This window comes from Bison bison, unplaced genomic scaffold, assembly GCF_000754665.1.
Source record: "Bison bison bison isolate TAMUID 2011002044 unplaced genomic scaffold, Bison_UMD1.0 scf7180017864041, whole genome shotgun sequence".
NCBI lineage: Eukaryota > Metazoa > Chordata > Mammalia > Artiodactyla > Bovidae > Bison > Bison bison.
The window spans coordinates 1,576,992-1,592,140 of record NW_011494613.1 but is presented as its reverse complement, the minus strand read 5'-3'; the positions used below and the strand labels follow the sequence as shown (position 1 = coordinate 1,592,140).

At 35.0% G+C, this 15,149-nt stretch overlaps 1 protein-coding gene across 9 annotated transcripts in view; it reads left to right on the top strand.

Annotated features, from left to right (window-relative positions):
- Positions 1-15,149, top strand: part of RALGAPA1 (Ral GTPase activating protein, alpha subunit 1 (catalytic)) — a 211,085-nt gene that overhangs the window by 99,760 nt on the left and 96,176 nt on the right. For 6 of the 9 annotated variants that reach the window (XM_010835304.1, XM_010835303.1, XM_010835302.1 and 3 more), the window contains 7 exons: positions 3,444-4,985; positions 6,720-6,844; positions 7,794-8,010; positions 9,288-9,464; positions 11,461-11,613; positions 14,380-14,573; positions 14,815-14,913. In XM_010835304.1, the coding sequence (XP_010833606.1) occupies positions 3,444-4,985; positions 6,720-6,844; positions 7,794-8,010; positions 9,288-9,464; positions 11,461-11,613; positions 14,380-14,573; positions 14,815-14,913 (2,507 nt within the window). The remainder of the gene's footprint in view (positions 1-3,443; positions 4,986-6,719; positions 6,845-7,793; positions 8,011-9,287; positions 9,465-11,460; positions 11,614-14,379; positions 14,574-14,814; positions 14,914-15,149) is intronic. The other 3 variants (XM_010835311.1, XM_010835310.1, XM_010835309.1) reach the window with 1 other exon arrangement.

Here is a 15,149-nt window from a genome sequence, read left to right as displayed (position 1 = left end):
TCCAGAGGTGAAACTTGACATTTCAAATACTTTTTAGGCTCTATAGGAAGCATTTTCTCAAATGTTCACTTATTTTTTTAAGTTTATTAAAAAACTTTTTTCTTGTTTTGTTCGGTCATTGGTTAGTTATTCTTTAGACTGAACTAGTTTAATTAGACACTTGTTCAAGGTAAAATGTAAGCAGCGTAATTAAGTAGTTTTAAAGGCCATGTCTGTTTTAACCTGTTATTACCATTATTTTCAGCAATCCAATACAAAGTTTATCCATTGTGTTTTTCTGTATAATTTACTAATACTTGTAGTTGACCTAAGTTTTGATTCCTAAGATTCTTAGCTTTATGGAAATAAATGATTTATAATGTATTAATAGTAATTTTTAATTATTTCATGAATACATATATATATTATTCAGGAGATAAGAACCTGGACTAATTTTTGCCTTCCTTCAAATCCCAGCTCTCCACCTTCTAGCTGTGTATCCTCAGGCAAGTCTTACAGTTTCTTCATGTGTAAAATGGGGATAATACACCTAATTCATGAGGCTATTGTGAGGATTAAATGAGTTAATATACATAAGATACTTAGAACAGTGCATGTAGGAAGGACTATACGGTCGGTCCTTCATATCCAAGGTTGGTTGAATACAAGTAAACCTGTTGGTTTGGAGAGCCAACTGTATTTATTGTACTTGTCCATTTTATATAAGAAACTTGAATGTCTGTGGATTTTAGTTTCCACGGGGGCTCCTGGACACCAGTCCCCAATGAATACAGGACAGCTGTGTATGATTGAGCTGTCATTTAGACATTATCTTCAATAAGGTTCAGGTTTATTTCTTTTTTTTTTTAAATAGAATTTTACTCATAAAAATTATCATTTGGCAAAAAAGAAAGAAATTACTTCTCATTTTTTTTTCTCCTATCTTCTTTTTTTTATTTTTAGTTTTATTCTTTTTTATTTCTTTAAACTTTAAGCCTTGTTAGAGGCAATTTTGCTTAATTTCAAATGCTGATTTTGATTTCCTCTCTGCAGTTACTTTCTTCTTTGATTTTAATGCAATTAGTATTAGTGTTATATGCCCGGGTAAGAACTGTATTTTAAAACTTATAACTTTCAGAAAGCTTTTTTTTGAAACTTAGATTTACTAACAGTACATTATTGTTACAAAAATATTTTCATTTTCTTCAAAGCCCTTGCCCTCTTAGACTTGAACGTTTTTTAGATATTCATATGTACTAACAAAAGTTTAGGGGAAAAACAAGCTGAAATAATGGCTAAATTTCCTAACATGCAACATGAAGACTGGATTGGGAGGAAATGCCTAAAAACAGAACTTCACAGTAATCTTTATTGGTTTCTTTAGAATGGAAAAAGTATGAGGTTATCAATAAAGGAAACTAGACATTAATACTAATATTCAGCTTTTTTCCTGAAGTTCATATATTTTCTAATCTCAGCGTTAGATTTTAATAAGGTTTTAATATTTTGATTTTAAATTTGCAGCTAAAAAAATAATTCCTACTATAAAATTCTTAATTTTTATAGAAAAATTATGTAATCTTTATTCTTTGTTGAGTCCTTTTAGAACATTTTGTGGGAAGAAACTGGAGTGCATGGTGAATATAATCTCTTGGCAGAGGTTCTTATGACCTATTATGGGACACAAACCAAAAATACTTCGCGTTTGTCAAGATGCACAAATATGCATTACTTATCTGCTACAGTATTACAATATATCATAAAGTTTCTGCGGAAATGCTTTGTTTTTCATTTAGAAGAATTTGTAAGTAAAGTGTATGAAGAAGAAAGCTAACATTTTTTTAAAGTATTCTCTTCAACTTAATGATAAAGAGTTGTTTCAACTTTAGGAGATAGTTTATATTTGACATGTATTGGGAGTTTCAGTGTATATCTTCAGGAATATAGTGCAATTTTAGTATATCACAAACTGCTCTTGATTTGAATTTAGTATAAGGTGGCTCCTTTTGGATCTCATACAAAGAAAGTGATATCAGTGAAATAGCAGAGGTACCAGCCTCTCTTCATCCCTCACGTAGATCCACAAGAATATTTTGAATTACTGTCCCCATTTTATAAATGAGAAAACTTACTTCTCAGAGTCTAGAGTAAGAAAACCTAAGTTTTAGATCTTGCACCATTTCAATAAATATATCTGTGATCTTGGACAAGTAACTGTTTTCTCTGGATCTAAATCTTCTCATTTTCATCAGTTATAGTTCTGTTACTTTTAATCTATGCATTACAAGTCTAATGAGTACCAATATCAGACTTTTTGACTTTGTCCCTTTTTCATGGTATTTTTCTGAACATGTCTTTTAGTAAAATGCCAAGATGTTTTTGTAGACATGACATTTTATCAGTAGTAAATGTTTTAATTTGTATATATCTCTACAATTAAATAGTATTTCATATTGTAATTTTCAATTTTATACATATTTTTGAAAATTTATCATATACTTATCACTTCAGGCACTAAAAACAATGTAATGACATAGAACACTAAGCCTGCTTCTCAAACTTGAGAAGTGGTTTCCTCTCTTTAGGACTCAGTTTGTTCAGTAGGAGAGTTAAATAATCTATAATGTCCATTTTGACTCTCAAATCTGTAATTTTTAAAAGAAATGTAAGAAGCTGTAGGTGCAGTTTTTAGGGTTCCATGGTTACCTAATGGAGTGGGCCAGTGTTTGGCAGAGGAGATTGGTTCCTAGTAAATTAATGCTGTTTGTGTCAAACATGAAAAAGTAGAATTTTTTTAGCAGTGTATTAATTTTATTTGATAGGGTGAATAGATTTTGCAGGGTAGGGGTAAATAGATTTTAATAGTGTAATAAAATAAAGTAAAATACCTCAGTAGAACAGATAACTAGTTTCCTGACAAAGAGAACTTTAGTTAGAGAATAGAGATTTCCAAGTGTAGTAAGTGGTCAAATAAGCAAAATTTGAAGAAAAGGTGATGTTTCTTGCCTGGTAAGAAGGAAACAGAGGAATTATGAGACCCTATGGAGTTTCTGTAGTGGGATACTAAGATGAGCTTTTTTGTGTTAAGATCTACTTTTTTCTGCCTGAAACTTTATTAAGAAAAATTGAATAGCAAGTTTGAATTGCTTGATTTATTGGCACAGCTCTATCTTTAATTGCACTTCCAAATGTTTCATCACCTCACTGTTTGTTCTATGCATGTTAACATTTTAAAATGTATTCTGGTAGTTTTCTAATTCATTTATACTACATGCTATATTGGCTTGTGCCCATCATTATTTAAAAACAAATTTGTAGATTTTCTTTCATTGAGCTTACAAAAAACTCAAAATTTTTTATTTTTAAGCATATGCTTAGAAAATGGTTGAAATTAATACTTATTTTTTTTATTTGTATAGTTTCTACTCTATAATTTTTCTTTCTTTCTTTCTTTGTTTTTACAGATATTGATGATGCTCAAATACTTCCTCGTCCAACTAGAGTCAGACATTTTTCACAAAGTGAAGACACTGGAAATGAAGTTTTTGGTGCTTTGAGTGAGGAGCAGCCATTGCCTCGAAGTAGCAGCACTTCTGACATCTTGGAACCATTCACTGTTGAACGAGCCAAAGGTGCAGTGCCTGTCATTGACAGTTCATCCCGTCATGCACCAAGCTTGCAGAGTTCCACAGAGGCTTCTTCAATAACTAGATCCACTGAGAGCCACATCACTGATACTCATAGTAGAGAGTCTTCTCTGGAAGTTGGTGATAGCATATATGACCATCTCTGTCACTTAATAGATCCAGTAGAACTTGCAGATTCAGCTTTTGAACAAATCCAGTACATTGACCTTGAAGGAGATGATGATCTTCTTTCCTCCCTGAAAGAATATTTTAAGGAAACCCAAGAAAGTCACAGTAAAAACGAGTTAGATAAAGATGCAGCTTCACAGGAAGTGATCTCTGTTGCAGTAAATAAGGATGAAAGATCATCCTCAGATAAATTAGAGTACATAGACCAGGAAAGTAAATCGGAAAATACCACCTCTTTTGTTGGAACTCCTGAAAACATACAGTTTCAAAAAGAACCAAACTCCGCTGTCTTCACAAATATTAGTGCACCCAACCAGTTAGACAGCTTTATGAAAACAAAAACTTCTGAAAAATGTAAACAACTAAACAATGATAAACAGTCATCGGAACCTAGTTCAGGTAGCCCTTGTGATAAAGAAAAGAGAAAACATCTGTATAGACAAACAGCCACAGAATTAGATGCCTGTATAGATATAACACTAGCTGAAAAGGTTAAGGGTGTGCAAATTAATGAAAAAATCACTGTCCCACATGTTTTGCATGCCAAGAAAACTACACTAAAAGCACCTGTTAACCGTAGAATGCCTCATGTTACAAGCACTAGCAAGCTTTCTCCAACTAAAAGGAGCTTGTCTGAAACAGTAACTCACAGAGCCAAAATCATGAAAATTGCTACTAAAAAGCGAAATAGTGTTCATGTTACTTTTAGACCTTCTACTGAGTCAGTTCAGTTTTATAATCCTCTGGAAAACAAAGAGGCTCCATGGAAGATGAGACTGCGGAAGCTCAGTGGCTTTAGTGGTAGTAATAGCAACATCAGCAACCCCCACACCAGCTCCAACAGTGCTGCAGAGCTAGTAAAACCTGGTGTGTACAGGCCTCTAGATACTATTAGTGCAGCATCAGCAAGCAGTGAAACAATTAAGGAAACAACAGAGATTCCCAGCGCCATATTACAAAAAGAAGGAATTGCAACTAATCAGTTAGGTAGTCGTAGTACTATTAAGTCATCAAGTCACGAGGCAGGACTACCGCAGGGCTCCCTGGGTGGCGTTTATAAAACTGTTGTCCATGCTCTTTCGAAGCCGAAGGCAAATGTTTCCCCACAGAGGCAGAACAGAATGCCACCAGAGGCTCCACTGAGGGATCTGTACAGTCATGTAATGGGCTATTTTGGAAGGAAAGCTGCAGGTGAGCACTAACTGTGCAGAGCGCAAAAGGAGAAGACAGCACCAGTTTGGCTTAATGCAACTGAAGCAAGCTATAAGCAATCAAAAAGCTTTGGGATGGTCACTGCTTTCTCTCTGTTTGGTTATGCATGCGCCTTTCCCCAGCTGTATTTTTCCCAGCATAAAATGTTTATTTAAATTACTAATTTCCCTTATAAAGCATTTAGTTAAACCTCTTTGCTGCTGAACAAGATAGAGAAGAGGGGATACAGGAAAATTGAATGACCTTCCAAAGGCTATCCAAATCAAATGTTTTTAGTGTTTACTACATGAACTTGAAATTAAGTTTACTGAGGAGTTGGAATACTTTCTCCCTTGCTCCCCCAATAGTTTACATTTAAAAGGATCCCAGCTCTTAATAATTGGTTTCATTTATTTTTACTGCTGATTTATGTAGTTTTATTTTTTCTTGTAGAGAATTATTTTGACATTATATAACATAATGGAAATCAGGGTCCTACAGTGAACACCACCATTTTTAGTTAATTGTTATTGAAGAGGAAATTATGTCTTAAACCTCAAGGTGTGCTTCGTTACTTTCATGTACTCCATTTCCAAATAAGCTGTAGGCTTTTTAGTTTTGCATTCATTTGTATAGAATGCAAGTCATATCCTTAAAACACTTATCATTACTTTCTTTTTTCTGAGATTTTAGATGTGCATAAAGGTTTCATGATAGCCAATCATGATTTAGATATGGAACCTCTATGGACAGATTACAGAAAGCAAGATTATGGTAACTGTTTTATCTTGATTCAAATTTAAAATAACTGTACAGTTATAGAAAATTAACTTTCAGCAGTAAGGTAGGTTTTGATTTTATTTGTTTAACATGGTTTTGTTAGCATGATTAACAGAACGCTGCATCTTGCACTGAGCCATTAATGCCACTTGAGGGCAGTATTTGACAGCTTAGCAAAGCCTGGCCAAGTAGTATAAAGATAATGGTATTTCACAGTAAGTTCCTGACCAGTATATTTTCTTAACCTGAAATGCTTTGAAGTTCATTAGGAATATTAACAGTGTTGATTTCCTTTGGATGTGGAGAAATCTCCTTTTCAATGGCATAACAGTGAAATAAGTAAATATCTTACTTTCTGTCAGTTTCCCAAGGTTTAAAACGTCTATGTTAATGTAAACCACAGTATAGTCTTAAAAAATTCAAAATAACTTTTTTTAATAGAAAAACCTTTGTGAAAATCTTTTTTCTTCAAACAATAAAATTAGATTTTGTAGTGTAGTGAACAGAAACAACATTATGTCAAGATCAAAGAATTTTAATTTATTAATATGTAAACTTAAAATTCAGGGGATATATTCCTTGTAAATATTCTTTGGGGAAGATGAATTTCTAAATTATTGAGGCTCCAAATAGAAGCATAGAGACAGGAAGAAAGAAAAATATACCAGTTTCTTTATAGACAATATTAACCTAACTCCCAGCTAGTGCTTATCTGTAAGCTTTCTTGCTGTTTAAGGTTGTACTGAAGATTGACTAACATCTGCTTAGTTAAATAAAGTACATATCAATTTACTAATTCTTAAATCTAAAAGGAGAAAAATTACTCTTACATGCATGTTTGGCAAATAATTGATATGGCATAGGTAATTTGTTGTGGCTGTTTTTGTTTGTTTTAAATTTAGGAAATGTAGTTAAGTCTTTACTCACTATATATAGTTGTTTATTTGTTTTTAGTCAATAAAGAGGACATGAGCACAAAACTGCCCCCTCTTAATAGTGATATTGGCAGCAGCAATGCTAATGTTCCTGATCTGATGGATGAGTTTATAGCAGAGCGACTTCGAAGTGGTAATGCCTCAGTAAGTGTTATTTGATTTATTTGTTTTTAGAGAGGAGGGTAGAGAAACTAAAAGATACATACCTTTTACATATATATGTGTGTGATACCCATGTGAATAATTTTATTCCAATCAGCCTTCACCCCAAATTTAGGCCTTTTTTTTAAATTAAGATTTTTAAATTATATTTTTATATTCTTTATCCAAAGACATAAAACAAGCAGCCTTTTAGTTTTGACCAGAGTGAAAGACTGGTATACCTGTTTGCTCAGCTACTGCATTATAAGCCACTACCTTGCTAGCTCTTTGTTTTTCATCTTTGCTCTTAGGGTGCTCTGAGACCTGCTGCCAGCCCTCAGCAGGAAAGATAACAGTAGAGGTCTTCTGGCCCAATTCCCACAATTTTAAATATAAATATATGTGAAATTATATAAATAAACATATGTGGAGTTGCTTTTTTAAAAAAGAAAACTATTTCACTTGGATTTCTGCTGTCTTCAGAAAGTCTGTAGCTCCATTACATTTTCCTTTCTTCTTAAATTTTTCTTTATTTTGGCTACACTGCACAGCTTGCAGGATCTTAGTTCACCAACCAGGGATGGAATCTGGGCCCCCTGCAGTGGAAACCACAAGTCCTAACCACTGGATCACCAGGGAACTTCCTCTTCCATTGGCCTCTGTTTTTTCCGTTTGAATTTCTTAATATTCACTCCGTGGATCCTTTTAGGTCTTCAGAATCTCAGGCCCAGCACCGTATGATATTTGACTCTTTGATTTAGGCAGACCAGCAGTGCTTCAGGCTCTGGTTCCATACAGTTAACGTAGACTCTTCAGTTAGTGTCCCTTCCCCCCCCCCGCTTCATGCCCTAAATTTCATTATTTATTATCATGATTATCTTGGAAACTAAAGATTTCAGATGCTTCATGAGAATTAAAAACAATTTTTTTAACGGTAAAATTTTTCTTTTAGACTATGACACGAAGAGGAAGTAGTCCAGGTAGCCTCGAAATTCCCAAAGACCTTCCTGATATTCTAAATAAGCAAAACCAGATGCGTCCTATTGATGACCCAGGTGTACCCTCAGAATGGACTTCTCCTGCCAGTGCAGGGAGCAGTGATCTTATCAGCTCAGATAGTCATTCGGATTCTTTCAGCGCTTTCCAATATGATGGCCGAAAATTTGACAGCAAGTATCTTTTTACTGCTTGAGCAATATGGTTTTTTGTTAACTTGTTTTCTGTTCGAGACTGACTTATAGATTATATACCATCACCTTCCTCTCTAATGTTGGTTCCTATACATGTATTTTGATTTCATTTTCAGTGAAACTGTAAGGATTTTTGGGGAATCACTTCAAGTTGAAACTACTTTGTTTTGCCAACTAAAGACATTAAAAAAAAAAAAAACAAAACTTTTCTTTCATAAAACAAATGGTATCTTAAGACCAGAAACATAGAAGACAGAAAAATTAGGATGGACTTGGTGTTAGAATAAGGGACAGTCATGCTTATGAGAGGGACTATTTCATGTGGTCATTTGGGGGGACCACTGTCTAGTCATGGGGCTTCTCTGGTGTCTCAGACAGTAAAAAAATCTGTCTGCAATGCAGGAGACCCGGGTTCAATCGCTGGGTTGAGATCTGGAGAAGGGAATGGCCACCCACTCTAGTATTTTTGCCTGGAGAATCCCATGGACAGAAGAGCCAGGTGGGCTCTAGTCCCTGGGATCGCAAAAAGTCAGACACGACTGAGTGACTAACACTTAACATCTAGTTACGGGCAAGGCTTCAGTATGTTCAGTACAGTTACATTCAATGTTACATTACCCAGAACTTTACTTGAATAATCATTTCATGTTAAAGTGACATCAGTGATGTTACTTGGTGCTGTATTACTACCATATAGCTTTTCTGCTATAATTCTGTATTCTACTTGGCAGTCAGTGAAGGATACCAACATTTAAAAGAAGAGAGTCAAAATCTTGGGAACTAAGTTTATGAAGAGCTGGGAGATTCATTGGAGAATTATATTTCTTGCCCTCATGGATTATATACTACTTTAATCTTGGACTGGAAATGAGTTTTAAGAGAAAAATTACTTTTACCACATATGTGCCATTTTTATCATACATATCACTGTTCTAGAGATTCTAAAACTTGAAAAGCAGTTAGCTGTATTTCCATCTACAAGAAAACATGGATAAGAATAGTGATGATTGTGTTTCTGTCCTTTTATCATTATTTTTGTTAATAATAGGCTCTGAAGATCTTTAAAAATTTGTTTCTAATTTTAAACTTCAAAGTGTTAACATTGTTTATACTTGCCTAAACGGTATGTAAATATGAAGTAGATTTAGGGGGGATGTTCATATTTAATTATTTTGATAAAGTAGCTCTGTCTCTCTTGTAAATATTTTTGTTATGTAATCAGAATGTCTGTTCACTAGCATGTCGTCTTCCTGTAGATTTTGGTTTTGGAGCGGATACTGGGAATGCATCCTCTGCTGACATGGATTCAGGTTCTGGCCATTATCAGAGTGCTGAAGAGCAAGAGGTGGCTAGTCTAACCACCCTACACATCGACTCGGAAACAAGCAGTCTTAATCAACAAGCTTTCTGTACTGATGTTGCAACGGTTACTGGTAAAGTTACTCAAGGGAATGTATTCCTTAAATGCATTTTTTTAAGCCACCAAAGAACTTTTGCAGGCTTTTATTTGATAGATTTTATTTATTACTTATTACTATTTAAGTGTTATTTTTTTTCCACTCATCTTTATGTAACAATGGAGAGGATAAAAAAGAAAAACATTATGTTAAGAGTCACTTGACCTGGAGTCCACATGGATAAGCTTTGGGGAACTCTATGAACTCTTAATATCATATGCAAATTTTATAGATGTTTGCACCAGAGCATTTCTTGCAGCAATTTTTAAATAAATAACCAGAAAATGTTAAGGGGTACTGCACTTTATCTTTTTCATTGATTTTCAGAATAAGCCTAGATTTTTGTAGATTTCTTTGGTAAAATATTGAAAAGATAAACCACACCGCCAAAAAGAAACTGTTTGTACTAATACTCTGTATTTATATAGTCAATTATGAATTTCAGCAACTTTTTATGTGTGGTTAAACCTGACAATCATATGACACGTGGGGTCCAAGAAATTGAGTCATGAAAGGTGTCACTTTATTCCAAGAGTAGTACCATGACCAGAGGAAGCCTGAGCAGCCTGTGACCCATATTCAAGAGTTCCACTGTCTTATCCAAATTCACTCTGGTTCCCACTGTAGTTTGATGCCCTTTTGATGGATGATAGGTGAAATATCTGCCCACTGCAGAATGAGGGCTGAGTGGAAGACAGGAGCCAGTTAGGTTGGATCCACAATTTGATTGTTGGAGAATTTAAATTACTACTGAAAGAGAAATACTAGAAAAAGTTCTTATTTTACAATAATACCTTTTACTTTAGTTGTCCTGAAACATAAATTTAGATGAGAAGATACTCAACATTACTAGTAATCAGGGAATATAAATAAAATCCATGAGATACCACTATACACATAATAAATCAGCTCAAGTGAAAAAAAAAAACCCTGACAGTACCAATGTTAAACAGAGTGTGAAGCACCTGCAAATACATTACTAATTGGAGCACAAAGTGATATGGCCACTGCAAAAGCATGGTAATATCTTTTAAAATTAAACAATACATTTACTATATGAGCATCCCTAGGTATTTATTTCAGTTGTTTGTATGTGAACATTCATAACAGCATTATTCATAGAAGCTAAATTGAAAATAGTCCAGATATCCATTAACTAGTGAATAAATTACCCACTCCAGTACTCTTGCCTGGAAAATCCCATGGACGGAGGGGCCTGGTGGGCTGCAGTCCATGGGGTCGCTAGGAGTCGGACACGACTGAGTGACTTCACTTTATTTTTTCACTTTCATGTATTGGAGAAGGAAATGGCAACCCACTCCAGTGTTCTTGTCTGGAGAATCCCAGGGATAGGGGAGCCTGGTGGGCTGCCGTCTATGGGGTTGCACAGAGTCGGACACGACTGAAGTGACTTAGCAGCAGCAGCAGCAGCAGTGAATAAATTATTAAATTGTAATGCATTCATTCAGTATTCATTGAAATTGTACTCAGCAATTAAAAAAAAATTAAATGCTTACATTTGCAAAACCATAGCTGGCTCTCAAAAATATGCTTTTAAATGAAAAATGTTGAAGCCAGCAGTGGTAGTGGCATATAGCAATAAGGAAGTTTCTCTTCTCCTGAATCGTGTCAAGCCTGAAGTAAATGAAATAAAGTAGTGGTGGGTACCAGAGTTTCTGTAGCTGGACCGGGAATGGGAGTAGACATTCTTGCTTTCACTGATGGTCCCTGTTAGTAGTAACTGCTAATCCAGTTCTCATTCCACACTAGTCCCAAGGTAGACATGGAATGAGACTGCTAGATATGAATCTTGTACAGTATCATGATTTTATTGAATTCTTCACCCAGTTTGTAATCTATTTTATCTTTTGATATTTTCAGTTTGTGTTTTATTGGGCTTTTAAGCATTACCTCTTAGGTTGAGGGTATTAAATATACTCTTTATGGTAATTTTATGAAATTATATTTACAGGTTCAGAAAGTGCCTCTCCAGTCCATTCAGCTCTGGGATCCAGGTCACAGACACCTTCTCCTTCCACACTAAATATAGATCACATGGAACAGAAGGATCTACAGCTCGATGAAAAGCTCCACCACTCTGTTCTTCAGACACCAGATGACCTAGGCAATATTTAAAAATTAGATCTTTGCCATTTATTCTTTTGGGAGCATTAGTGTCAGGAGATCTTGAATAATGCATCTTAAATTTGATTATGTATTTTTTATATGTTATATAAGTATTATTATAAGTCTTGAATTGTTCTGTCTTTGGGAAATTTATTGCTGTAACATTTTTTTCCCTGCCCTTAAAGATATTTACATGCTGATTTTTGTTATTTGATATTTTATTATAAAGTAGGCAGTCCAAATGAAGTATTTTTATGCTTAAGCAAATGTTTAAAAGTGACTGGGATGCCTTAGAAACTGGAAGTTAATAAAAAGTTATTTTTGCTGTGCCCTATATGAAGTAACAAGCATCAGGATAAAAAATCATTTTGGGAATATGCTAAAAACTTTTTCCAAGGACACAGTTGATAAAATATTTATAATGAATAATATAAAATACTAGTTTTAATTGGTGGTGCAGCAAATTTACTCTTTGGCCAAAGGAAGAAGTTTAAAACCACATGACTTCTCCCTCTCCCCAGTCCCCCACTCCCTGCTTCCTCCTCTCCCCATCCCCACCTCCCTGCTTCCTCCTCTCCCCATCCCCACCTCCCTGCTTCCTCCTCTCCCCATCCCCACCTCCCTGCTTCCTCTTTCCCCCATCCCCACCTCCCTGCTTCCTCCTTCCCCCATCCCCACCTCCCTGCTTCCTCCTCTCCCCATTCCCCTCCTCCCTGCTTCCTCTTCTTCTTATCTCCACCTCCCTGCTTCCTCCTCTCCCCATCACCACCTCCCTGCTTCGTCTTCTCCTCACTCCCCACCTCCCTGCTTCCTCCTTTCCCCACTCCCCCACCCTCCTGCTTTTTTTAAGGTACTCATACTCTTAATTCCCAATTACCCTGTAATTACATAGCCCTCATTTTCTGGTTTGTATCAACAGATTATTTCTGACCTTTTCTTTCCTCCTCTTGGCCTGCAGTTTTTTGGCTTTTTGGTTTTTATTTTTCCCACAACATTTGGAAAAAATTTCAAACTGATAGAAAAGTTGCAAGAGTAATAAAATGAATGCCCATAAATCTTTCAGATAAATTTACCAGTTGTTAATATTTTCTCTATCTTTTTCTGTACACACACACCCACCCACCCACCACCACCTCCACCGTACCTGCGCTTTTTTTTCTGAGCCATGTAAGAGCAAGTATTAGACTCTTTACATCTAAACACTTCAACTATGTCCTAAGAATAAGTATACACTTCCTGAAAAATCATAAGGGCCACATTCAGGATATTTAACATTGATGTATTACTACAATTTTAGTCTATAGTCAGTTATCCTCAGTTGTTCCAATTATATCCTTCATAGTTATAAATCGGTTGATTTATCACTATATTATGAAGGTTCTGTAGAACAGAGAAGATGTTAACAGTGATGATTAACTAGTTTTTTTTAGAAATTTCATTTTAGTGAATTTACACTAGAAGCCTGTTTTTATTATTATGGGAGATTGTTTAGTAACTTTTTAATAATATACTCAGTTACTGCACACTACATGCAAAGAGGAAAAAGTTAAACATTAAGCATAAAGGATATATGTCTACTACATATGATTTTGTAGATTATCAGTACATTGAGATATTATCAAGCAGGAAAAACCTTCACTGACTTTCTAATGATTTTACATTTTCCATTATATACATTGCATAGGATAATGACTTTTTTTAAGCTGGAGGAGATCTATAATGATACCTACCTAAACCATCTATTTTACAGATGAGCTGTAGTCTTAGTGAGATTATTGAATAACTTACACAGTATATCACATAATTAGTGACAGAAATTAGACTAGGACCCTAGGTTACCTGTAGGTCTTATATATAATCATGCCAATATTAATAAAAGAAATTTAATTATGAAGATTTTAGATTATGGGTTTTTTTCATGCCATTGTGATAATCCCTTTTGCTGCTGCTGCTGCTAAGTCACTTCAGTCATGTCCAACTCTGTGCGACCCCATCGACAGCAGCCAACCAGGCTCCTCCGTCCCTGGGATTCTCCAGGCAAGAGTACTAGAGTGGGGTGCCATTGCCTTCTCTGACTTTTGATGCTAGACCTGACTTAATTGTGAAATACAGAAGTGTTATTCTTTAGAAGTTTTAATTACAAAGAAACAAGCTTAGGAAGACTTGTTTCCTACAGGATTTGCCTTCAGCCTGAGATTTGCTGTTACATTTGATGAGGTAACTTGAAATAGCTATTAGATGAAAGAGAGAGTACGTACTTATAAATAAGATCCTTATTTCAAAACATAAATTTCTCTATCTTGTATCTGTGTCATTTTCTCCTTAGGTAAATTTAGATAGAAGCTCTATTGAAGAAGTAATTATTGTCGTAATAAGTGAAAGTGAAAGTCGCTCAGTTGTGTCTGACTCTTTGCAGTTCCATGGACTATACAGTCCATGGATTTCTCCAGGCTAGAATACTGGAGTGGGTATGCTTTCCCTTCTCCAGGAGATCTTCCCAACCCAGGGATCGAACCCAGGTCTCCCGCATTGCAGGCGGACTCTTTACCAGCTGAGCTTTGAGGGAAGCCCATATTGTCATAATAAGGAATTACAAACTAGTGAGGTTTTGACCTTACCAGGAAAAAAATAACACTAAGACATATTGACATTTCTCTTATTCACTTTTGTAGATATTTAAGATTATTAATTTGACTCCTATGTATTTTTTTTGATCAATTCTCTGGAAAAATTACTGACACTTGTATATTATTTTTTTCTATAGAAATCAGTGAATTTCCATCTGAATGCTGTAGTGTGATGGCAGGGGGCACTCTTACAGGATGGCATGCTGATGTTGCTACTGTAATGTGGCGAAGGATGCTGGGTATTTTGGGAGATGTCAACGCTATTATGGATCCTGAAATACATGCTCAAGTTTTTGATTACCTATGTGAACTTTGGCAGAATCTAGCTAAGGTAAAAAAAAAATAAGCAAAAGCTAAAAAGGGAGAAGGAAAGAAATATAAAGTATTAAGAAGTATAGAAAAAGCCTAAGATAACACTGCCTCCCCAGTCCCCTACCACAGACTGATGCCTTAACCATGATTGAATATGTAGTTGGTGGTAGGAACTAGATCTCAGGTTTAAGATAAGGTAAACCAGAAAAGAGAACACTTTTCATATCATAGATTTGTTGTGTTTTATTTGAAAATTACAGATTAGAGATAATCTTGGCATTTCAACTGATAACCTGACCTCCCCTTCTCCACCGGTTTTAATTCCTCCACTGAGAATTCTTACACCTTGGCTTTTTAAGGTAAGTTTAATATATAAAATATTAACTTAAAAATTGCATTTAGTAAATAAGTATGTAGTCTTAAACATTTGAGAGAGAGGACTGTTGTGTAGTCTTCTAGAACACTTAATTTTGTTTTGTGTTTTGCATTTTAAAAATTTGTTTCATTGAAGTATAGTTGATTTACAATGTTGTGTTAATTTCTACTGTATAGTAAAGTGATTCAGTTATGTGTGTGACACATTGTTTTTCATGTA